Source organism: Grampus griseus (genome assembly GCF_964374135.1).
Source record: "Grampus griseus genome assembly, chromosome: 18".
NCBI lineage: Eukaryota > Metazoa > Chordata > Mammalia > Artiodactyla > Delphinidae > Grampus > Grampus griseus.
Window position 1 is genome coordinate 58,166,563 of NC_139012.1, and position 26,362 is coordinate 58,192,924.

Consider the following 26,362-nt stretch of genomic DNA (forward strand, 5'->3'; position numbering starts at 1 on the left):
CCCACTTACTAGCTATGTGACCTTGAATAAGTTAATCATTCTATCCCTCAATTTCTTTACCTGCAAAATGCGGATAATAATGGTACTTACACCTCATAAGGTTGTTCTGAGAATTAAACAAGTTGATATATGCAAAGTGCTTAGAACAAGCATATAACGAGTACCATAATTTTCAACTACTCCTACTACAACTGTTACTACTACTATTATTACTAACTTGTTGTAGTCTGTCCATGAAAAGCTAAAAACAGCATACGACACATGGTAGGAACTCAATATTTAATTACTGACGGAATAAATGAACCCAAGACTCAGTTTCTTCCTCTGTGAAAATGGAACAAAAGCATCCTGTCCATTTTAGGACATGGGCGTCCCTGGTGGCTCAGTGGTTAAGAATCCGCCTGCCAATGCAGGGGACACGGGTTCAAGCTCTGGTCTGGGAAGATCCCACATGCCGTGGAGCAACTAAGCCCGTGCACCACAACTACTGAGACTGTGCTCTAGAGCCTGCGAGCCACAACTACTGAACCTGCGTGCCACAACTACTGAAGCCCACACGCCTAGAGCCCGTGCTCCGCAGCAAGAGAAGCCACCGCAATGAAAAGCCTGCGCACGACAATGAAGAGTAGCTCCCGCTCGCTGCAACTAGAGAAAGTCTGCAAGCAACAACGAAGACCCAACACAGCCAAAAAAAAAAAGTCCTGAAAAAAAAAAAAAAAATTTAGGACTGCTATGACTCAAGAGTATATAATCTATTTCAGAGTTTTGTTTAACCCCCCCAATCATACAAGAGGCAGGTTTTATTACTATCACCACTAGAAATTTATCACAGCCATGTGTTAGCAAAAAATTAATGCTAGATAGTATTTCAATTGTACGTTTATATGTTCCTAACTAGTCAGTATGCTGTTTGTTACCATATAAATATACACTAACCCTAATAACCAAAGAAATTAGATAACTAGGTGAGCTGGGAGAGAATGAAATCTTATCAACAATGAGTAATTTTATAATCAATCCATCCATCTACAATTTACTCAAAAAAGGAATACTCAGGCATGTACACAGAGTGTCAAGAGTTCCTCAACTTAAGTAGTGACCTGATATTACAAAAATAATCTGGGATGCCTGGGAAAATAAGATGTTATCTCATCTGTCTCATCCCCATGAAGCTCAAGAGCACCCTTTACCCTATGGCTCAGTGAACGAGAAAAGGCAATACCATTCACCATGACCTAAAGTTAATTCTTTAACAAGATCAAGCCACAGTCGATCTTCTCCCCAGTCAACACAAATATGGTTTTAAGCCAAACAAGGTTTAACACTGGTATGTCCACGAAAAGAATATGACAACATTTAAAGACTCTCAGAACTAGCCTCTGATGATCACCCCACTACAACATCAGATTCTATATTTTCCCTTCTGTTTTTAATTACCCCAACCTTAAAAGTAAAGGCCTCATATCTTAATACTTTTTACTCCCATTTAATACCCATATATAATCAATTAAAATGATTGCTAATTCTCATCACTGCCAAATCTCTTCCATGGTTCTTTTCCCTTCATAGAATCCATAACTTACTAGTTTAGTAACAATCACTTGTTGTCACTACAACGACCATAAGTAAAACAGATCAGTCAGGAATTTTAAACAAGTAATTAACTCAATGCTTACTACACTGTCTAACAAAGAAAACTCCTTTAATACAAACAAGTGGCATTTCACCAGTTAAATGCTTATATTTTAAACAGCTGAAACTGCAAAGAACTTCCAAGGTAATACTTAGATATTTGAGAATCATTTATGCTAAACAGCTGAACCAGTCAAAAGGAGATAAGAATACTGACATTCTAATTTAGAAATAAGTGGGGTTTTTTGTTTGTTTTATTCAAGTTGGAGAACTTCTACTGTCATAAACATATGTAAATACAAAATAAACATACAATGCTTGTTAAAAGCAGCAACTAAGCATTGCTTTTTTGCTCAAAATACAGCAAAAAAGTAATCAATTCTCAATCATCTCTATTAAAGGAGAAAATAGTGATAACACATGATCTATCAAGAACTTATTTAACTTTCAAATATATCATAATAGTGTTTTTAAAAAGAAGCTGAACTTATGCCAATATTAAAAAAATTTTTCTTCAGTTATCCATTAAGCAGATTTTTACTGAGTACCTACTGTAAGGCACTGAAATATACTTTGCATATATAGTAGCAAACCAAACATCTCTGTTCATGAAGCTTAAAATCATCAAACAGATAATCCCCCAAAACAAAAACTAATTATGCAATACAAACTGTACTGGCACTATAAAAGAACAAGGTGATCTTAAACAGTATTAACAAAGAACCTAAGTTTAGGTTGGTATGTCACAGAAGGCCTCTCAAAGTGACAGTGAGGCTTAAGGAGGAATGGAGGGAAGGTGACACAGCGCACGCCAAAGCCTGGAGGAGAGAGCAAGAAAGGATGGCAACCCGAGGAATCGAAAGGAAGCAGCTGGGACACAGAAAGGGGGGGGAAAGTGGCATGTGAGGCCAGAAGTGAGCAAAAGCAAAATGTAATTACCTTACAAGAAATGGGAAGGCTTCAGGGGTTTGGGGGCAAGTGAGAGACCTGAACAGCCTTCCGTTTTAAGAACATCACTGACTACAAGACATAAAATCAGAGAAAGGCAAGAGTGTATGCAGGAAGTTGGTGAGGAAGCTACTGCAGGGCTTTAAGAGCCGACTATGTTACCTTAGACTAGAGTGGTGGCAACACAGATGGGGAAAGAAAAGATAAATTCAAGATATATTTAGAATGTAATGGTCAGAATGCAGAGGGTGGGGGAAAGGAAGCTATCAAGAACGACTCAGGTTTCTTAAGTGAAGAACTAGAGTAAGAAATATTTATTAAAATGAGCACGACTAAAAGAGAAATTTGACAGGGTACGTAATGAAGAGGTTAAGCTTATGATTTGTTGAGACTGAGAGGCTGTGAGAATATAAGCAGAGATAACAGGAAGGCAGAGGACCGTAGCAGTCTAGAGCTAAGAAGAGAAGTGTGGGCTATGATGTGCATTCAGGAGTTGAGAGCATACAGACCACAGAACAGCAGATCACCTAGGGAAAAGGGAAAAGGCAGTAGGTGGGAAGAGGACTCAAATCCAAACAAACTCCAATGTTGAGAGTCCGATAGAGGAGCTGAACTGAAGGAGAATGAAAAGGAGTGGCCAGAAAGGTGGGAAGGAACTAAGCAGGATATCATTGAAAGCAAAAGAGAGTGGGTGTTTCAAGGAAGGAAAACAAAGATCAACTAGACCTATTGAGACTGAAAGGTCAAGTAAGATTTTCAGGTCAAGCTGACTAGTAAGGAAGAAGTGAAGGGTTGGGGAGAGTGGGACATTTGAATATATGTGACACTAGGAAAAAAGTCAACCTGGAATCCAAAACACTATAGATCATTCTTTTCAAATAATGTAAACATCCTTTATCATTTTTTTCCCTCATGTAATTTATTTTAATAAGCCATTAAAGCATATTCTTACCATGATATTAAAACCTAACGACACGGTGACACAGCAAAAACCAACCAGGGTTCTGATATTGTCACACAGGGCATGCTCTGCAGTTTCATATTTTTAAATTGAACTTTCTAAATAAGAAATAAAATCTACATGTTTTGCAATTCTGAAGTCAACGTTACAAAGACAGAATTTAAATTATTAGAAAATTAAAATGGTTTTCCTGAAGAGATAATTTTCATACAACTTCCCCCAAAAATGTTAAAATTAATTCATTTAACATGTCTGTCTACTGTATTCCAGGTACACCACTCTTACGACTTTACCCACTTTTTTCTCACCAAGGGCTCATACGTAAATGTTGGTATGTTCTATGACAATCCCATTATTTGTACTAATACACAAGTCAATAAAGCCTGCCCTTTTTCGGGTTTTCGGCCACTCTGTTATTACTTATGGGCATCACCCTTACCTCTCTGTTGGCTTTATGAGTAGTAGAAACAGTGCCAGATTTTGAATTGGAAAAATGGCTTTCAAGCCTACTGTTTACTGTTATGTATACAACTTGACTGTTACGTACATAACCTGACACAGCTTACTTGGCTTCTCTAATAAACTAAGTAAGCTTCAGTCTATTCACCAGTAAATTAGAAAAAAACTTAATTCACAAGGATGTTGAGTGGTTAAATGTGACAACAAATATTAACTGAATCTAATCCTAACATTCTTAATCACTTCTGTGAATTGAACTACCAAGTTATATGCCATTATTATTTCTGCTGAATATAAGCCAAGCAATTCCACTCAAAATTTACGTACTAGTTATAGATCAAATCTTGGAGCATGAATTGTTAAAATTAGTAATATTCTTTACATTTAACAATGCAATATTCTACAACTGAAATAGATGTGTAATGTTAAATGCACATCTATTTTACACTCCTTTCCTAAAAGCCCCACTGAAATGACAGAAAAGGAATTTCTTAAGATATAAAGCCATAAACCCACAAAAACTGAGAGAACGGGTAGAAAAGACAATAGCAACAAAAATTTGGAAGCTGGAAAGCAGATGGTTGAGTGACAAATGACTTATTTAGCAAACACTAGGAAATCAAATCTTTAGCAAACAGTGGGGAAAGCCAAGAACAAACCCAATTTAAACTGTAAAATCCCCAAAAGACTCAGGAATTGGCAGTTACCACATACATCTGAAGTGGGATGTGGGAGAGAGAGAGTGCTTAAAATAAGGAAGATTGTTTAAAAGTCTGTTTAAGAAGCAACCAGCCCTACAAATCCCAACGGCCCCTCCCCAGCCCCAACAAAAAACTGAAAATATATTGTCTGGTGAATATAAAACACAAGATCCCAGGACTGAGGAAATGAGGCACAAAAGTATGCAGGAGAACATACTGAAAACAAGCTGACTGAGTGAAGAGACATATACAGGGATGCTCCACCAGGTGACCATAAAGCAAAGCTAACGAGACTCTCAGAATTTTGAATCAGCATTTTACTCCCCTACTCTCACACACAACCACCATCTAAGGAAAGGCTACAGCACAAAAGATAAAGACCGAACAAATAAAAACTAAGAAAGCTAAAACTGGAGGACACAGATCACACAGGGATCAGACAGCTAAGAGAAAGTACTATTGTTACTAGAACAGGACAGATATTATTTAAAAGGACCAAAGACAAAAGCTCTTGGAAATCAAATACATGATAATAGATGGAAACTCAACAGAAGTAAAGCAAAAAGAAAAAGAGATGGCAAATACGAAAGAAAATGTGCGAAAATTAGAAGACTGGTCAAGAAGGTCCATTATCCCAATAAAAGGAGTTTGAGAAAGAAAAAAGAAATTGGAAAGAAATAATCAACAACCTCATTCAAGAAAAAGTCTCAGAATTAAAAGATGTTTCCAGACTGAAAGGGGACACCAGTACTCAGCACCCTGAATGAAACAAAACCCACATAAGAACCCATCATCATAAAATTTCAGAACACTAAAAACAGATACAATTTTAAAAGCTTTCCGAGATTTAAAAGAAAGAGAGAAGGGATGGAAAGAGAGAATAAACAAGAGTATAGGGGAAAAAAAGAAAAAACAAAACACATACACACAGGTCACATGTAATATATATAAGGAATCTGAATGGCTTCAAACTTCTCAAAAGCAAAGTGGAAGCTAGAAAGCCATGGAGCAAAATTATAAAATAATACAATTTCCAATCCAGTATTCTTTACCTAACTGAAGAATCAAACAAGTAACAGGGTAAGCTAAAGCCATTTTAAAACATCAAGTGAGCCAAGAATGAATAATGACATGAGTCACTGGAAAATGGAGATCCAACCACAGAAGACAGTGAAAGGAATCCCACAAATATTAATAGTTGCATACCAAGTCTAAAAGGCAATCAGTCCAGAATGAAGCTCAGAGAAATATCAGAGAGACTTCCTCAGGAAGATAAAATTGATAACAGTACCTGATATGTCTGAACATCTCAAGGGACATTTGATGAAATGATGCATCAGTGATTACTACAGAGAAAATTAAGGGGGGGCCAGGTGGGTGGAGACAATGAATTCCAGCCAAATCACCCTGTGGTAAAGCTAACAGTCAGCAAGTCACATTGAGAACTTCTTATCAGCTCTTTAGTCTCCTACACTTAAGTACAAGCAGAGGACCTAGAATTGCCAGACATCTGAAGAAAGGCTCTATCATAAAAGGTTAAGCCCAAAACATACAAAAATGGGGAGAAAGGCAACTTGGAGGAAACAGATGATGACAGATGAAACCTTGGGGTGGGGGAACCTGCTAACATTTCTAAATGCTAAATAGTGTAAGAAATATATATATATAAGTGTACCACACATACTAGATGGCTGGGGTGGGAGGAGGGAGGCAAGTACAGGACATTAGACAGGATAGGAAAAGTAATCATATTTTACAAGAACACTGAATAATCAATAGTGATGCAATCATAACTATTAAGAAAAGGAGGGACCAGGAGGAAGGAGGACCAACTGAGTAGGTCATGACAAAGTTAATCTTCATTTTCTACCCACAAAGTTAATAAAGCCAAAAACAAAAGCAAGGATGGACTTCCCTGGTGGCGCAGTGGCTAAGAATCCACCTGCCAATGCGGGGGACACGGGTTTGAGCCCTGGTCCGGAAAGATCCCACATGCCACGGAGCAACTAAGCCCGTGTGCCACAACTACTGAGCCCGCGCGCCTAAAGCCCGGCTCCACAACAAGAGAAGCCACGGCGATGAGAAGCCCGAGCACCCCGACTATGGAAAGCCCGCGCACAGCAACAAAGACCCCATGTAGCCAAAAATAAAGAAAGAAGGAAATGTATTTAAAAAAAAAAAAGTAAGGAGTATTTTATTTAACACACACACACATATATAGGGCATATGAGTTAGAAACAGTTCTAAGGGCTTTGCAAATGCATTGAATTCTTATAACAACCCTATGAGGTAGGTACTATTTTCCTCACTTTTTAAAATGAGCAAACTGAGGCACAGCGAGGTTAAGCAGCTAGTAAACAATAGAGGATGGATCAGACCTAAGCAGTCTACTTCCAGGGTCCATGCTCCTAACCACCTGGCTATGTTGCACATCTAGTAGCAACACAAGCAGTTAGAGACTGGGAGGTAAATATCACAGTCATCATCTAAAAGAGGTGAAAGTGATTGCTTCTGGGAAATGAAGCAGGCAGGAAGCTTCTGTTTGTTTTGATAACCATGTAAACTATCTGGCTCTTTAATCGGTGCAGGTACAACCTAAATAAAAATTAAAACTTATAATTTAGTATTTTACAGTTAAAGTATTTTATCTGATGCTACCATCCTAAGAAGTAGGCAAAATGAGTATTATTCCTACTTGATAAGAAAACTTATTCCTCTTTAGTAAATATGAGGGCCAACTCTACAACAGGCACTGCATTTAAAAGACAGACATCAATTCACCTCAAGGTATGAAAAGGCAAAAGAGGTAGAAAAAGCAAGTATTTTCATTCATTTCTTTTCACTTTGTTGCATTTAACTATATGATCCTACAACCTGAACAGCTGTGCTTAAGGTGAGAGAGAATACAAATATAAATCATGATAGAAAAAGCAGAGAAAGGTCTGCTCATTAATCGGTTCAAAAAAGATTTAGCTCTTGCCCTTGAGGAACTCACAGTCTTGTGGGGAAAATGGGTAAACATAATTCAGACTGAATGTGTGCAATGCCTTGACTAGAGGAACACTAAAAAGGGCTAAGGAAACAACATTCCCTGGGTGAAGAGACTGCTTCAGAGGGAACATCTGAGCTGAGCCTTGAAGGAGGAATAGAAGTTTGACCAATTAATTTCACAGAAGAGGCTGTACTAACAATCACAAAACACTAGACTATACATCAGTGTAAAATACCTGTGTCTTCCCTGTGTTGTAAAAATAAGTTCACATTAAAGGTTAACGTGAGACATTAAGAACTTTTTAATGAGAATGATTTTTAAAAATCTAGATACATAATCTTAATGCCTGATCCATGTTTCTGATCTTCATAGTCTCTACCAGTAGCCAACTGAAAGCATTTTCCACATGTGTTAGAAATATTTTAAAATTTAAAGTGTTAGAATATATTTCAAAAGATGACTAAAGAACAACGAATCTTCATTTGTCCTACCATCCAAAAGTTTTATTGTTAACGTGTTTCCTAAGTCGTAATACTGAAATTACAATGTACTCTTTTCTCCTATGGGAGACTAATAGGTGACCAAGCCCAGAAGACACAAGTGACACAGAAACTAACATGGGAAGAAAAAGTAAAAAACACTTTAAAAAAATAAATAGAAACTCATTATCACTTTTTTCTCTTGCAGATATTCTCAAATTCCCTTCCAAGAACCAATTTAAATGAAACATTTCTTTTTCCGAACTACAGTCGTAAAAGAAATAATCTGCAAGAAAGCACAAAGAAAATAATATACAAATTTACCCTATCTGACCTTTACAGGTATTTTAGGGGTCATTTTGATTTCTCAGAATTTAAAGGATACCTCTGAAAAAAAATTTTCTGGTCTTGACGACTTGACTTTGATGTTAACAAAGGCTCAAATATGTAGCTCACTCAAAACAGGTACAGTCAACTCCAGTTACTTTATACCAATATTTAATCATATGTCTCAGTATCTGTTTTTGTCCCTTTAATTTCAAAGCTTCCTACATAATTTGCCCCTCGTTAATGTTCCTCTCAGTTACTATATGGAAAAATTAATTTTGTAGTAATATCTTAAACGGGGACTCTATCTCTACAGTTAAAAAACGAGCTGTAAAGTCTCCTGACTTTAATCATCTGGAACAGCATGTTGTGGAAAGCTCTATCATGCCCCACCACCAGGAGGAAAACAAAAAAGGAGAGAGTCATGCCAGGAGACCACAAACAGTAATTGGCAAAAATCATGGCAGGTCTGAATTCAAAAATATGTGGTTTGCATTTGTGTATCTGACCCATCTTTTATTTCTCTAACTTTAGCAACCACATAATGGACCCGTGGGCTTTACTCAGATCACACCCTTTAAATTTAGAACTTATTAATATTTGGGGTAAATAATTCTTTAAAATTACAGATAAGTATTAGCATGATTTGATACATTTAAAGGTTTAACAATAATTATAATAGGACTCTTAAGGAAACCACCTCCTAGAAGAGGTCTATCTTTTAATGTACAGTTTTGTACACATGATACTGAATACATTCGGCTAGGTAACGAGATTTTAATTATATGACTTAGAAAAGTAATAAAAATCTTGAAAGACAAGACTTTAAATTATTTCAATTAATCATGCCTTTACCTTATATCTTCTAAGTAACTAAAAAAAAAAACAAAAACAAAAAACATGAAAACCTCACTGAAACATTAGGCCTTTGTTTTTCTAAAACTGCAATTCTTTTGAAATATGCTCAATATTTCCAAAGGGAAAACCACAGATACACATTTTGAATGTAAATGTTCCAACTGGTTTGATAAAAGTTCAATCTCAAAAATCTCCAACTAATACTAAAATAATTAAGTATCTTTCAAGCTTATTCAAAGTTCCACAGTGAAAATGAATAGCCTTTGTCATAACTCCTATATTATTTTGATCAAGGTTAGTCAGACTGGCAAATTTGTGAAAAGAACATTCCTTTAAAAATCAACTTAGTTTAAAGCCATGTAGTAGCATGAGAGATTTCACAACTTTTCTAGCTAGCCAGCTTCAAAGACACAATTGGATTCAATAAACATGATTATCACATTATTTCCAATCCAATTAAGAAAACGCTGGTTTAATAATGTACTTTAGGCTTTATGTATTTTTTTGGTAAGAGAAGAGGAGAACAGGTGGAGTACACTGTAGGAGCACAAAGTCGGTTTCATGTCTCTATAAATTCAACCCTCCAAGACTTTGTTTCTTTACCCTTTAAAATGGCTACCACCTTGATCTACTATGCAAAAGGAAAAATGCACAGCATACTACTATCAACGATAAATCCGGTTATTTTTAAGAGTGTATGGCCTCCTACCCCACGAAACACTTTTTAAGATTCCCATTCCTTTACTGTTCCAATGAAACGACCATTAGATAAGTACACAAAAGTTGGGCAATTAGTTTGAGGGCAAGCTGTATAACCCAGCTTAGGTCATCTTTCCTGTAATATCTGATGAGGAAAAGCAGCTAACGTTATCTTTCACAGACTAAGAGCAAACACAGTAGAACTTTAAAGGGTTGTCCTGTCCAGTAAAGGAGAAACAAATGTGGGAACCACAACCTCCCCTCCCGTCCCCAAGAGATGATCATAATGATTTTAGGAACTCAAAAGAACAGATTAACTATTAGATGGGTCAGCAAAAACTAGTAACTCTAAAAACCATTTTATAAATAACAAAACCACTTGGTGCTCCCAAACCTATTCTTAATGCTCAAAAACTATACTGTCAAATAGTGTTTACACAATACTTACACCACTTCCTGGCCAACTAGTTTGAGACCACTCCATCACACTCTTGCTCTAGAAAACTTACCAGAAAAATGCAGTTTCACATACAAAAAGGAAGAAATATATAACGCTTTAGACTGATCTTGTGCATATACATAGCTACTAAAATAAATTGACTCTGCATCTGCTGAGTGTCTGCAGAAACATGGCATGACCTTACCTCTCATCCTCGCCATCCACCAGGGGTGTCGTCAGCGGTAGCACCTTCAACGGGAAAAGAGAAGCAGAGGCTCCTAGGCTGCTGCTACTCCCATCGGAAACTGCCGACATGCCCCCACTGTCACCACTGATAGTCTGAGGTAAGCCAACTAAGGAGGGTTCCGCTGGGCGCCTGGCATCTTCAATTTGGCTTCCAATTGCCTGAGCTAATGATTGTGCAGAGAACTGAGTAGAACTTGGTATCTGCTGCGCCAAAGGCAAATTTATATTAGGTGCTGCCATCAAGGGAGGCTGACTAACACTTTGAACCAAATTACCATTTTGAGTGGCAGGGGCTTGTGCTATATTCTGTGATGGAACCAAGTTTGTTGGGACAGAAGGCATTCCAGAAGGCCCAGCTGAACTAACCTGATTCGTAACAGAAATACTGCTAGCAGAGGGCAAAGGACTGACTGCAGGCAACTGCTGCGAAACAACTCCTGGAGCTACTGACTCTACTCCTTGCGGCTGGGGAGGCACAGTTAACAAGGTACTCTGGGGTGCAATGACCAATTGTTGAGGAAGGCTTGAAGCACTAGCTTGAACTCCCTGATGAAGAATCGCAGCCTGAGCGGGTGGAACTACCTGTGAAGAGGGAGGAGCACCTTGCGGGATAACTGAAGGTGTGACTTGGGCAGAGGGCTGCTGCGCTGCCGTAGGTAGGTTTGTCTGTTGACCAATATTTGCAATTTGACTGCCAGGAGGTACAGCAGATACTGCCGTCTGCGCCTGGCCAGCAGGTTGGCCAGCTGCCCCGGCGGGCTGCGCCTGGACTGCTGCGGGCTGCACTGGCAGCTGGATGCCCTGTGGCTGAGCCACAGGAATCCCCGAGGTTCCTGCTCCCACCCCCGCAGAAGTGGGCTGTCCAGAGGACACTGCCGTTTGCAGAATCGGCTGCTGCTGAACATACTCGGAAGCAGGATTCGGAGTCACTGACGGGCCATGGCTCGGGGCCACCGACGGCTGCTGTCCATAGTGTAACTGCTGGGGTGATGTGCCTGGCAGGGGTGCTTGCGCCGGAGGGGCCGCCTGAGAATATGGCAGTTGGGGCTGAGCCAGGCTGGAAACGGAAGGCTGCTGACCTAGAGCTGAAGTTACACCCACCACGCTCACAGGTGATGGCTGGATACCAGCTGCAGCACTGAGAGCGGCTTGCAGAGGTACTGGTTGAAGACCCTGCTTCTGCTGATAGCTCAGTTCTTGAGACTGCAACTGCGCTTGCGAGATCTGTGACTGAGAAATACTCTGTGGCATGCTAACTGCTGAAATGCCCGCCGGAGCGGCGCTACTTAAGTCCATCTGCGGGAGGGCGACACCTGGAAGAGCGGGCGGCTGCTGCACCACGGCAGCTGGGGCCCCCATCTCTCCGCTTCCCACACTCTCCGTGTAGTGGCTCAGCGTGCTGACACTGCTGCTCACTGAGCTCCCGCTCGTGCTCTCCCTCTCAGAAGTCACTTCTGTCGGGTTTTGTTTTACGCTTTCCACTGCTTTATTTATCACCACCCCTTCGGCGGCGGGGGCAGCGTTTTCTTTCTCATAGAACTCGGTGCAAGTCCATCTACCTTTTTTGAAGGGCTCAGAACTCGAATCTAACTTCACAACTCTGAACCTGGACGTGTTAACTGTTGGCTGTTGCTGCTGACTTGAAACTGATCCTACAGTCATCCCTGCAGCTGCACTGGCAGTGCTGTTAATGAGAACGGAGGACGAAATCGTACCGTTGCCCAGGCCGCTCAAGACAGTCACGTTAACACCGCAGCTCACTCCAGGCCCAACGCTCACACCGGCAGCACTGGGAACGTTGCTCGCACTTAAATTAGCATTAGCAAGCATGCTGCTGGTCACGTTAGGATTAAAACCGCCCACAGCCGTAATGTTAACATTATTCATCGTATTAGTACCTGTAACAGAATTTATACCTATACTGCCGCTTGTACTCGGAGCACGGATACTAGTCATTACAGATGCAGGTGAGCCACTCGATGATACGGCAGAAGTTGGTGCAACTGGCATAACAGTGTCAGAGCTTCCAGTTGTAGACAGTTTTCTGGATACTGGGCTTGCGGGCGGCCCTCCCGGAATGGGTGTACTGGCCACACTGGCATGGGATGGATGGTGGTGCCCGTGATGGAGGTGGTGCCCATGATGAATGTGAGGGTGGTGATGGAGGGAGTGGGGATGAGCATTCCCATTGATTACAACATTCTGTTGTGGAAGGTGAGGCAAATGAGGCTGAGGAAGGGGGGGCTGGTTGGGAGAGACTGCCCCAGGTGTCTCGGCTTCCTGGAAGTTATTGAGAGTTTCTTCTGAGGAGCTGCGTTCAGGCTCCCCTAAGTCGGTAGCCCTGGAAAGTGACACATCAAGGATCTCGGAAGACGACAGATCTTCTGTGTGAGATTCATCCAGATCATCGTAGCTTTCGGTGTCCTCTGCGATGCTGTTGTTAGAGCTGATGCTAGCGGAGATCTGAGCCGGGGTCACGCTCGTTATCTGGAAGCCACTTTTCTTTTTCATTTGAGTTCCGCCTGGCGCAAGAGGCTGTGCCTGCAGCTGAGCCTGCGAAAGGAGGTTCAGGCTTTGTGGAGGCGGAGGCTGTGGTCCCGACAGAGAAGATGCTGCAGGAGGTGGCGGCTGGAGCAGCGACGGAGGCGGAAAATCCTCGGAAGATGGGGCACTACTACCAACGCCGGTACCTGCTGCACTGAGAGCAGAGGCGCTGCCACCACCACTGCCCCTTCGAGGCAACATTGCCGGGTGCGCCATCTTCCTAGCACTAATGTCTGCAGCGGCCGAGGCCGCGGCCGCGGCGGCGGAGGACTCGGGCGGCTGGTGCATTGTGCTGGGTACCGGGGGGCGGAGGAGGCGAGTGCAATTTCCTTCGGCACCGTAATCTTTGTATGCAAGACGCCGAGGAGGAAAACGGGACCTGACGCTCCGCCCGGCGCGATTCCTCCTCCTCCTCCTTCTCAGCCGAAGGCGCTGGCCGCTTCTGCCTTCGAGGGCGAGCTTCGGGAAGGGAGGATGAACGAGGGTGAACAGAACAGCCGGGGACCCGAAGGGGGGACCCCTTCAGTCCTTCGCCATTCACTTTCCCCTCTAGCCTCACACCCCCCTTTATATTCCGCTTCACGTGGGGTGCGGGGAAGGAGGGAGGGGAAGACCAGGGGAGGGGGGAGGCTAGGGGAGGGGGTGGGAAAGCCGAGAAATGCCCACCTTCTCCGGACAACTCCGAAGCCACCTCCACCCCTCCTCCCGCCGCGGCGGCGGCGGCCGCTGCAAAACCCTCCCGGTCGCTCTGCACGAAGGCGGCGGCGCCGAGCGAGTGTCGCCTTCCCCTCGCCACCCCCAGCCCCGCCGCCGCCGGCGAACCCTGAGCTCACTGTGGCTCAAACCTCCCCTCCCGGCCCCGCCGGCCCCGCTCGGCCCTCCCCCCACGCCCTGCGGACCCTTTCAAACCCCCTGGGCTCGAGGCGGCTGCTCCGTGAGGAAACGCTGGCCGCGGCTGAGGCCGGCGCGGCGAGGCTCGAAGCGGGGCGGCGGCGGGGCGCCGGGTACGGTGAGCCCAGCAACGGGGCGCGGGCGGGCGCGCAGAGACGCCGGGTCCTCGCGGAGCACGGCCGGGGCGCGGCGGCGGCGGTGGCAGCGGGAGCCCAGGGACCTCTCCATCACTGGCAGCCATGGAGCCCGAGCATTTTCCTCCCTCTGGGCAGGCGCCTCGGCTCGGCACACGTCCTCGGGGAGGAAGGGGCCGGCGCCCGAGCCTCCCCGGAGGGCGGCGGGACGTGCGCTAGCGCCGACGATGCGAGCCGCTCTAGTCCTCTTCCTCTGCAGCCGGTTCGTCCGCACCCCGCTGCTCCCGCGGTCCGGGCGGGAGGGGGCCGCAGGCGGCGGCGGCGACTCCTTTCTCGGCGGCGTTGGTGGCCAGAGGGGCTGCTGCAGCGACTGCAGCCGACGCCGTTCAAAGGAACGAGAGGTGGGGTTGGTCGGTGTCGGCGAACGGGGCGGGTGAGTGGGTGGGTGCCGAGGGAGGGCGGCGGGCGGAGAGGGGGCTGTGGTGGTTGTTACTAGTGCTTTTCTCCGGCTCCACCGTATCCCCGGGTCTCTCGCGGCATCGGCAGAGGAGGGACCAGCGCCCGAGCGCAGGAGGAGGAGGGGCGACCGCCGGCCAGAGGAGGCGGTGGCGGTGGCGGGGGGAGGGGGCTGGCTGAGGAGAAGGAGGGAAGATGGCGTCTGCGCATGCGCCCCGGCGCCGCAGACATAAAGCCGGGTCTGGCGGAGGAGGAGGCGGCGGGTCTTCGAACCTCGCCGAGCGCCGGGTCTCCTGGCGGAAATTTCCGAAGGCTGGCGGAGGCGCCGACGACGTCGGCGGCGGCGGTGGTGGGGGGTGGGGAATTTCGGCCGGGGGAGCGAATCCGGGTCGGCCGGAGAGAGTCGGCCTGATGGGGGTGGGGCAGGGTGCGGGGCGCGCGCAGGTTAGGTGTGTCCGCTCCTTTTTCACACGCGGCCGGCGCGCGCGCGCAGGCACGCGGCAGGGGAGGGGGCGCGGCAGGGAGGGGCTCGAGGAGGCCGCTGGCGCCCGGGTCTCGGGTGTAAGCGCTCTGGGTAGTGTCCCCCGCCTGCGGAATGGGTAATGAGGCTTTTCTCCGCAGCAACAGCATCACGAGTTTCAGTTCCCAGGAGTCCGCCGCCGCCACGACATGAGTCAGGCTTTCTTCCTCGGCGCGTGGAGGAGCCCTCCTCCTTCTCGCCGCACCTGGGCTCGACCCCGGCCCGCGCGGCCCTCGCCCCCTCGGAGGATGCCCCAGCGCTCGGAGCCGCAGGGTCCGCGAAAGGCCGGTGGCTCCTCGGGATAGACGCTCCCTTTTGTGCGGCGCAGTTGCAGCTGCCATGCGGTCGCCTCGCCTTTCGACGGCCACGGGCTAGCCAGCCCGGCAGATATTGCAGCTGTTTGCAGTTAACTGCCTGAGCTCTTCTCTGGAGAGGGAGCGCTTGCAATCCGTCGTTACCTGGAGGGAAGCAGTAGCCCGGCCTAGTAAATAACTGACCTCAACAGGTGGAGCTTATCTCCAGCAGGGATAGCATTTAGTTTAATTGTCCAGGCTGTAGCCTGCATAGGTTTGACTTAAAAGACAAACTGGCCTAGTCATGGTGGCAACACGATGATCAATGAAGACTACCCTTTAGGGTTAGAAAAGAGAAAGAACCATCTGCAATTCCAGTTTAAAAAATAATAATAAAACCTGCATGGATCTGAGTATGGTGCTACAGAAGGAATGTTAGGTTTGATGGGAGGCAGTTTACTGGAAGTTGCTTCCCTGGCATCACACGTCAAAACATTCTAGCTCTAAGCATTGTTTACTACTAGGCGAGAGTGTACTTCTCGCCCAGGAATTAAAAAACAACAAAGTATTATAATATAGAAAACCCTAGGGAGAAATGTGGTTTTATTTCAACTTAGGTTGTTGAGAACCTGAACGTTTATGGTTAGACCTATGCTTCAGTAAGTCTCACAGACTTCCAGATCTACAATCCTATTTTGAGCTTATTAAAACATAAATGGCATAATTGTCGATTCAACACGTTACTTTAGGTTTCTCTAGACTTTTCCCCTCATTCTGTCCCCCAAGAGGTTAGGAATATCACCATTCTATTACTGAATAGAAACGCACCCTCAACACCCCCGTATAGCCTGTATCAAAGTTTTGCTATATTGCTTTTTCTGTGGTGTCTGCCACTAAACCCAAAAGGTAGGACTACGTGTTTTTAATGTGGAGTTCTGGAGTAGTTACAAAGTAGGTGCTCACAAATATTGAAAATGACATGGTAGTAAAAATCAAATTCACTTGAAAAGACCGGACTTGGTTTATGTTACTCATGAATTAATACATGATGACTGGGGTTTTTTTACATAACTATGGCCATTTGTGTATTTTACAAAAATAATTTCTTTTTTAATGTTACAACAGCTTTTGTTGCAAGAAATACACCTGATTAATGGCCGCCATTCATTGTTGAAATGCAACTCTGACATGCTTTTTTCAACAGTTTTTGAACGGAAAATAGGAAGTATCCTAATGAACTGAAACTGCTATAGAATTTAGTAGGGCAAAATGTGTTTGTGAGCTAGTGTGAAAGAAAATGCTCTAGATATCTCAAAATCTTGCCTTAGGTCAAAATTTTAAATTACCCCAAACAACAGCCCAACACCCCCTGGTGTGTTGAGCTAAATACCTGCCGCCTAAATACCAACTATGATAGGGTTTGAAGCAGAAGAAAACCATGTAATAAAGTCTTCCGGACTTCCTTGGTGGTGCAGTGGTTAAGAATCCGCCTGCCAGTGCAGGGAACACGGGTTCGAGCCCTGGTCCGCGAAGATACCACACGCCGTGGAGTAACTAAGCCCGTGCGCCGCAACTACTGAGCTTGCTCTCTAGAGCCCGGGAGCCACGACTACTGAAGCCCACATGCCTAGAACCCGTCCTCCGCAACAAGAGAAACCACCGCAATGAGAAGCCCGCGCACCACAATGAAGAGTAAACCCCGCTCTCCACAACTAGAGAAAGCCTGCGTGCAACGAAGACCAACTCAGCCAAAAATAAATAATAAATAAATTTATAAAAAATAAAAAAATAAAGTCTTCCAGCGTTGACAGAATGAGTCATTGAGATAACCCTGTAAAAGCAGATACTTCTAATAACAGGTAGTAATTAGTATTGTTATTTTGGGCTGTTTTGATGTTGGGGGTTAGTGGGTTTATTATTTCTTTTAAAAGAAAGTTGTTATTGTTTTAACTTTTCCAGGATAACATAAGACACAGAAAATACAGCCTTTTGAAATGTGTTTCACTTTTATCTGCCATATCACCTTCAAATTCCTGGTTAGGCTGCATCAAGTCCCACTGAGATATGACGAGCAGCTCTGCAATTACGGCAACCTGCGTTTGAGAAACATCGCTCTCTCTCCCTCCCCTTTCTCCAGTTGCCAACATTTCTATGACCAGCAATACATAAATATAAGTCCATAAAAACAAGCAGAAGCACTTGAACAACCCCATATTGTTATCATGTTACCACCTTTTAGTCTAAAAGGTCTGGATTTTTTTTACATTAATATCAAATGCACACTGCTATGTGCAATTAAGTCATTAATTCCTTTGAACCCAGTACTTGGAGTTACCCTTTGTCTTTTGAAAGACTGCATTTCACCTGTTTACATTCTAAAGGTATAGTTCTGAATTACTCTCTATTGTGGAAAAGATTAGTCCATAGTGCAGTGTTCACTTAAATCTCGTTATTGTGACATTGCAAACCCCATTGTTACCGAAAGCTCCACCTCTCTGTATACCAGGGCTGAATCGAATCTTGGAGACAGAGTTTGGGTGAAGTAGAAGAAGATAGCTTTATTGCTTTGCCAGGCAAAGGAAGACACACTGGGCTTCTGCCTCAGAAAAATGTCTCAGCCCCAGATGATTTGATGAAAGGATTTTGTAACAGGGGTTCAAAGGCGGGGTCTTTGACAAGATTAGGGTGTGAGCAGGGCCTGCACTTCCTCAGTCTCATCTCAGATGCTCGGTCCTCATCTTGATGAGCTTCTCTGGTCCCTTTAATCTCGCCTCAGGTGGTTTCTTGGTGGCTCCTCCCTTGATTAGCAGCTGTGCGAATCCACCCTTTGGAACTCAAGGAAGGTCACGGAGGTGGAGTCTTGCCTATAAGAAATGGGGACATATATACACTACCAAACGTAAGGTAGATAGCTAGTGGGAAGCAGCCGCATAGCACAGGGAGATCAGCTCGGTGCTTTGTGGCCACCTGGAAGGGTGGGATAGGGAGGGTGGGAGGGAGGGAGATGCAAGAGGGAAGAGATATGGAGATATATGTATATGTATAGCTGATTCACTTTGTTATAAAGCAGAAATTAACACACCATTGTAAAGCAATTATACTCCAATAAAGATGTAAAAAAAGAAAAAAAGGGGGGGACAAAAAGGGCCTCTGTGCCTGGGAGCCCCACAGGGTGCCTGCTCAGTTTCACTATGTTTAGACTTTTTTCTACCATAAAATAGAAATTTTCCTGACCATTATAACTCAATTTACCTATTTGTGAGAACTGTGAAATAGATCTGTATTTAAAACCAATTAACTCTCCAAAAGTAATGCCCTTAAAGAACAGGAAGGGAATACTCGGACTCAGAATGGCTGTGAGTGCAAAGATAAATACTAAAGAGAAATGGGTGTAGAAAATACACCACTGATCCACTCCAGTAATTTTTCTGGCTAACCAGTGCTTCAGTCCTGCAATAGTACTTATCTGTAACTTTTAAATGTCATCTGAAAAAAAAAATCAAATTTTTCAATAATGAGTTAAAAACATGAAAAAAGTCACACATTTTTACCTATGAAATTTATGCACAGGGATATTACAGCATGTTTATAAATCAATTTGCTGCCTAGAAAATTCTTTACATGAGACCAGGAGTCGTATGTGCTATTTGACTTTTGTAAATTGCACAAAAATACTTATTTTGAAACTTTTCATTCAAATTTCAATGAGTATAGCTTAGCTTGTAACTGATTAAATTTTGCAGCACTTGTTAAATTTTCAATATAAATGTTTCTGGTCAGCTAAACAATTTTATATCCTCAAAGGAGACACGATTATAAAATGAAAAAAAGTACAGAAATTTGAATTTATGGTTCAGAAGGCACACTGGGATACATTAGCTTGTTAAATTCTACCCTTTGAGGGAGGAGGCATTATCGTTCACATTTTAGAAGTAAGTGATCCCAGAGAGGTTAAATAACTCATCCAAGGTTTATGCCTAAATCTGGGTACTCAGGCCCTCTTAATTTCAGATTCTATGCCTCTGTGCTGAGGAATTTTTCTGAAAAAGCAGTCTGACCTCTAGAGACTAGTATTTTTCAAAGCTTTTTTGGAAATTAGGGAGTGTTCTTTTAATGCTTTTGAATGCCAGTGAAGATACACTGCACACACACTGATTGCACATAGAATTTCTTCTACATGAGGAGGATAAAAGACTTCTTCCCTGTTTGAACCAATGTAAATGTTACACATGCTTCCAGTCAGTCTTTGCTGACTTACGAATGTGTTAATTTGGAGAATTTTCTCGCAACTCAAAAAAAAATCATTTCTAACTTCTGCTACAGAACTGTGAAGTGACATTGAAAAAAGAAATAATTTGTTAATTTAGGGGTTTTTTTAAGTTTATAATCAAATAATCCTCCAGATCTCCCCAAATGATAGCTAATATTTATTTAATGCCTACTCTCAACCACACATTTTCTAACAGCTTTAAGTGTTTTATCTCTAATTCTCACAACTGTATAATGTACAAACTATAATTACCCCATTTTGCAAGTGAGGAAAGTGGGGTACAGAGAGTTTGAGGCCTCACAACAACAAGTAGTAGGGCTAAGACACAAATCCATACCGTGTAACCACCTCTTACTTCACAGCTGCCTCTTGAGACACATTGTTAAATCAGGTTCCTGCCAATTCTAGCTCCCAAGTTAAATTTCTACATAATACTCACGTTTTAATTTTTCCAAAGAATCTAGGAGCACCATTTTCTCCTGATGCAGAGACATTCTAGGAAAGAATGAACATTTTAGAGTCTCTACTGTGGCTGCGTAGGAATTGGACATAAATGAATAGAACAACAGCTTGATAAGTTGGATGATCCTTCACTGATCAAAAACAGATGTCAAATGCTTGGGGGAAAAAAGGCATTAATCACACATAATTGAGGAACACTATACAGGACAAGATAAATGTTTTCCCATTTTAGCAATTAGTGTTCATTTAACATGAGAGCCTGTAAAATAGGGACAATAATAATCTAGTCTTTCCAACATGTTCTAAGGACCAATTTGTATTTGTACATGTTTTTGAATACTTAAAGTTACCGAAACAAACAAATTTGTTATTCTTCGTATCATAATTCCAAGAAGACCTCTGTCCTTCCACCATACGTGAACCAAAACCAGTTAAAGAAGTACAAACAAATCATGGCAGTCAGTATTTCTTTGTATTTAAGGATTAGGTTCACAAACACTTAGGTATATCTCCAGTCTCAAAGCTCAAGGAAAAAAGAATGGCTGTTGAAGTCATTCCTCAGTGTGGAATTTTCCTTTGGTCATTCATTTTTCTCCTACTCTGGGTTATCTTTTAGGAGAAGAAAAACAATAAAATTGTTTTCGGTAACTTATACTTAAATTGACATTCCCAGTTAATTTCATTGTAGAAGAAAAACAAGAAATCAGTAGGCATAAAGGCCAAAATCTTTTCGGATTAATACGTTTGAATAAAATGAAAAGAAAATCTTAGATACATGCAAGCTAAATTAGAGTCAGAAACACAAGATAAAATCCTTTTACTAGGATGACCGTAGGACTTCCCTGGTGGTGCAGTGGTTAAGAGTCCGCCTACCAATGCAGGGAACACGGGTTCAAGCCCTGGCCTGGGAAGATTCCCCCATGCTGCGGAGCAACTAAGCCCATGTGCGACAAGTACTGCGCCTGACTCTAGAGCCTGTGAGCCACAACTACCGAGCCCGTGTGCTGCAACTGCTCAAGCCCGCGTGCCCAGAGCCCGCGCTCCGCAGGAAGGGAAGCCACAGCAATGAGAAGCCCATGCACCACAACGACGAGTAGCCCCCGCTCGCCACAAGGAGAGAAAAGCCCGCGCACAGTAACGAAGACCCAACGCAGCCATAAATAAATAAATTAATTAATTAATAGGATGACCGTAGACCATTAAATGTACTGTTTGCCTATGGAAGGTGTTTACAAAACCTTCCTATGTGAATGATAAAATTAGAACAATTAAAGGGGAAAGGTTGGAATTTCAGAGAAAAGCGTGAGATGGGATTTAGAAGAAAGAGCCTAACAAAACTGATTTATTACATGCATTATATACACACTTGTCAAATTCAAGAAAATTAAATGTATAACTGACTCAGCCCCTTCACGAAGTTAAACATAAAGTTAATTGCAAAGATGCCAGCAAAGCTTTCCATCAAAAACTGGAAGCAAAGGTCCAGGTGCTTTCTTGCCCCAGTTATTTATAGACAGGAATGGGATCATACCATAATGCCAACTCAGTGGTTTAAGTTTGATGTTTTGAAAGAGTTTCTAAACACCCTATTTATCCAAGTCATAACTGACACACAAAAATGGTTGTTGAATTACACCTCTATGAATACATATTTTGAATTAAATGGGGTAATAATACTCTGGTACCCAGTGTTGATCCTAAATTATTTAATAAAGAAAAACAAGCATTTTCAAAGGAATACTTCCAATGAAAAGCATCTTGGAAAGGGAGCTAAGTTCTCTTTATTGTCAAGCATATGATAGTAACTCAATAAGTACTTGTAAAGAATTTCTTAAATCCCACATTACGCAATAATATTGTCAACATAATTTGTCATATGAACTTTCACTACTGAACTTCTCACAAGATGTTTCTGCAGAACATTAGGTTCAGAAATTATGACATTAGGAAACAAGCTCACTATTAAAATTTTGGTCAAGGGCATCCAATGGTATTATATTTCCTTCTCCGTTCTTTACTTGATCTCTGTAAAATTCTCCTTGCCCAGCCTAAGCTTATAACAACTTGCTGGTTACTCTTTTTCAGGGAACATCATGCCCCAAGCAATTTTTTTTTTTTTTTTTTAAGAAGCAAAGTTCAGTGAAAATGGTAAGAAGATACAAGTTGAATCTGCATCCTCTTTTCTGGTAGCTTTGCATTTGTTTAGGGACAGAGCATTATGTTAAATACTGTTTAGAACTGGAGTCCTTAGCTCTGTGGATTCTGGAAGTGCATTCCTTACATTCTGGCTTCAGGATATGGAGAATTCACGTGCTTCGGTCCACTCAGATGAGCTCCAGAACTATCTTCTAAGAAACTTACTTGGCATGACTAGTCACAGAGCTCATACAAAGACTACAATGAATAATTTCAGATAAAATGATCAATTTTTAAAGTTTGACTTAGTTAATACATCTAAAAAGCTTACTACCTGTTTATTGGTCAAAACTTCCACTTTGAAGTCTTAATACCAAATGAGGGTCTGCTATTATTTTTGCATTTCTCTCCACATGAAACACTTTTTCCTTTTATTAATGATTGTGAAGGGTAGCAAGGCATACCACCCCAAAATATGCCACTTTGGTATATTATTATTATTATTATTATTATTATTTTTTGCTGTACGCGGGCCTCTCACTGTTGTGGCCTCTCCCGTTGCGGAGCACAGGCTCCGGACGCGCAGGCTCAGCGGCCATGGCTCACGGGCCCAGCCGCTCCGCGGCATGTGGGATTTTCCCGGACCAGGCCACGAACCCGTGTCCCCTGCATCGGCGGCGGACTCTCAACCACTGCGCCACCAGGGAAGCCCCAGTTTGGTATATTAATATTTTGCGCTGTAGGCACTTGAAAAACAGCAAATGCAGGGAGAGGCTTTCTCTGAACTTCCCTTATCTGCCTAAAGAGAGATCCTCCAGAAGGAGCTCAATTGTTATAAATCCCCTCCCCGGGAGTTTCATCAACCAGGGAAGATGGACTCATCACAGGAGAGAGAACTAGAAGTCAGCACCACACTCAGACAAACTTCATCACAAACTATCACACCTCCCATCTGTGCTTCTAAGGGTCCATTCATCTTTCCTAAAAGTCACTAACTCTGCCATAAGAGACCTATATCCCCCCTACCCTTTCCTATTAAGACGGTATTTAATCCTGAATTTTAAGCCACCTGGGAGAGTTACTCATTTTTCCTGGGCATCTCCCATGTATGCATAAGGTATACATGCTAATAAACTTCTAGGTTTTTTCCTCTTAATTTTCAATTCTTGTTTGTAGTTCTCTTAATATTAATCTGTCTTTTATAACAAGGGCCTCATCTAAAAACTCAGAAGGGTAGAGGAAGAATTCTTTTTCCTCCCCTACAATTGTCAGTATAATAAAAAGCAACCTTCTTTCTATAACTAAGGTTAAAATAAAGAAGCTACCTTGTTTATTATTATGGATATGTTTTTAAAATTAAGTACATGGGACTTCCCTGGTGGCGCAGTGGTTAAGAATCCACCTGTCAATGCAGGGAACACGGGTTCGAGCCCTGGTCCAGGAAGATCCCACATGCTGCGGAGCAACTAAGCCTGCGCGCCTAGAGCCTGTGCTCCGCGACAAGAGAAGCCACTACAATGAGAAGCCTGCGCACCGCAACAAAGAGTAGGCCCTGCTCGCCGCAACTAGGGAAAGACCGCATGCAGCAACGAAGACCCAACGCAGCCAAAATATATATAAATAAATAAATTTATTTAAAATATTAAGTACATAATATTTAGCCCTGTATACAAGCGTTCGATAAATTCTTTTTTAATGTTAATGATTCTGTAGCTGAACCAGTTCTGCATTATTAAAATGTCCAGAGAGAACAGTCTTTGGCACTGTTTCCAGTGACTCTGTTCTAATAAGACATTAGCTTAACATTCATCTTATTACTAGTTGTACCAGACGAGTCACTCTGTTAAGACTCAGGCCTTACTCAGGCCTTAACATATTTTCAAATGGCTTTGATCTACAAGTCAAAAATGTTTTGGAGGCTGAATAGATTTTATAATAGACATCATTCCCCATACCTCTTTCCCTTCCCTTCATGTCCGGTGCTCCAACCTGCCCCTCCCTCCACTCCCATTTCCCTCACCATACCTCAGAAATTGAGATTACAACCATCTTCACTTTAATGAAATCCCCAAATAGTAATATCTCATTTTCTTCCTGGTGACAATTGTGCAGCATCAGTCAACTGATAACACCACTTGCTATTTTGTTCATCCTAAGTACGTGATGAGTTGTACTTCATGAATAAGAAACTGTTGCAAAAACATAAAATATAAAAGCAAGTAAAAGGACATCAACTAATTTGTTTTTTAATTTAACATTCCACAAATACATATTGACAGTCATGGCTGATCTCATCTGAGTTATACTGCAGGTATTTTTCACCTTATTGGGTTAAAATGTTTTTCCCTGGAAAGTAAGTAGAATTAACTCAAAATATATAATAATTTGTGGTCTGCGATACTGGTAAGGATGAGATAATGGGAAGTTCTCCTTAGAAGAACTAGAAATAAGAAAGATAAAATTGACCCAAGTTCAATATCATTAATTGAATACCTACTGCCTGTTCTGTAGGAGACAAAATCGCCTGTTCAATGGTCTTTTATACATCAGTGAGGGCACAAAAGGAGGCAACCTTACCCCGGACCCTCACCCCCAGCTCGAAGGTGTATTTATATAACCTTATTTTAAACAAAGGACAAATGGAAAGCAGCAGGAGAACAATTTGGTTCACGTTTCACCAAAGACATTTTTCCTCCAGGTTGAACCTAACCAGAGACTTCCAAGTCATTGCAAGCACCTCTTAATCCAGCAGTTACCTATAGGCACAATATGGATCTTCAGAAATTAGATGAGAAAAATTTTAATGTGAAACAATAGCAACAATGTAGTTTAGAAACCATGCTGCCTCATTGATGCATACATCTGCTGGGGAACAAGCCTATGGTAGTGCCCGATACAGATGCAAAAAACCCTGCAATTATGGCTCTTTAGTACGATAATTGATTCTGAGTAAGTGTATGAGTTTTGTTGGTTGTCTTAATTTTTTGTTGTTGGGTTTTTGCTTTTGTTCATTTTTTAATGGCAGACATTTGGGAGGAGAAAAACCTCTGGGTTCCTGGTGTAATTAAATCTAGCAATATTACTAATAAAATACACCAAACTTAACAGAAAGAAGGGGCAATAACAACAGACAAAAGGTTCTTCGAGGCTACTTATCCCCTGACAAATGTCATGATAGCAAACACCCAAGCCTAGGATAAAACTATGTCCGTATCTCATATGTTTAACGTTCACTGATTTTTATTCTATGGCCGCCCACTATCTATATAGTGACAGAATATTCCATAAGGAGGAAGACTAGAAAGGGGATTTTACGTTTAAAGATAAATGACAGTAATAAGTTATCAGCTTCACATTTAAAGCCCTAAAACGAAGTTTTTAAAACAAAAGCTTGAGCTCCATTTTCAACAAGGAAGCTGAGGACCATTTTAAAAGCTTAAACTTCCTGGTCCTGTTCACGAAAGGTCCCTCTCCTACTAACTTGGCAATGGCAGTCCCAGGGCCAGAAAAGCAGAGCCCGAAGTCTATTGCAGAGATTGAAGTGCATTTTAATCAGTATTGCAGGGACAACCATCACCTCATTATCTGCATGTGAATTTCCTGTGGGCGGTTTGCATTCCCAGACCATCTTGAACCTCTCAGTCAACTCCAGTCGGGTCCTCCATTCCCCATTACAGTGTGTGCATGAGGGATGGCAAATCCTTTAGAATTTGGTCTAGACCAAAAGAGAAAAAAAGTCTAGTCTGGTAACACTATTGAGGGGGTCGTCTAAGTCTATTATACTTTATCCAATAAATCCAATAGATACTGGTGTGATGGTGTTCCACACCAATGAGCCAGACCAAGAACTGTCCTCTCACACTTACATAAAGTCAGTCAAGGCCTGTGTGGCATTAGTGAGTGGTCTAGTAAGAG

General features: G+C 42.6%; 1 protein-coding gene across 2 annotated transcripts in view; it reads right to left on the reverse strand.

Moving 5' to 3' along the window:
• Nucleotides 1-14,279, reverse strand: part of TSC22D1 (TSC22 domain family member 1) — a 132,795-nt gene extending 118,516 nt beyond the window's left edge. The window contains exons 1-2 of one of the 2 annotated variants that reach the window (XM_082675337.1): nucleotides 14,185-14,279; nucleotides 10,701-13,744 (exon numbers count right to left, since the gene is read on the reverse strand). In XM_082675337.1, the coding sequence (XP_082531463.1) occupies nucleotides 10,701-13,573 (2,873 nt within the window). In that variant the 5' untranslated portion in view covers nucleotides 13,574-13,744; nucleotides 14,185-14,279. Of the gene's footprint in view, nucleotides 1-10,700; nucleotides 13,892-14,184 lie in introns of those variants that run through there. The other variant, XM_082675338.1, reaches the window with a different exon arrangement.
• Between the last annotated feature and the right edge of the window lie 12,083 nt (nucleotides 14,280-26,362).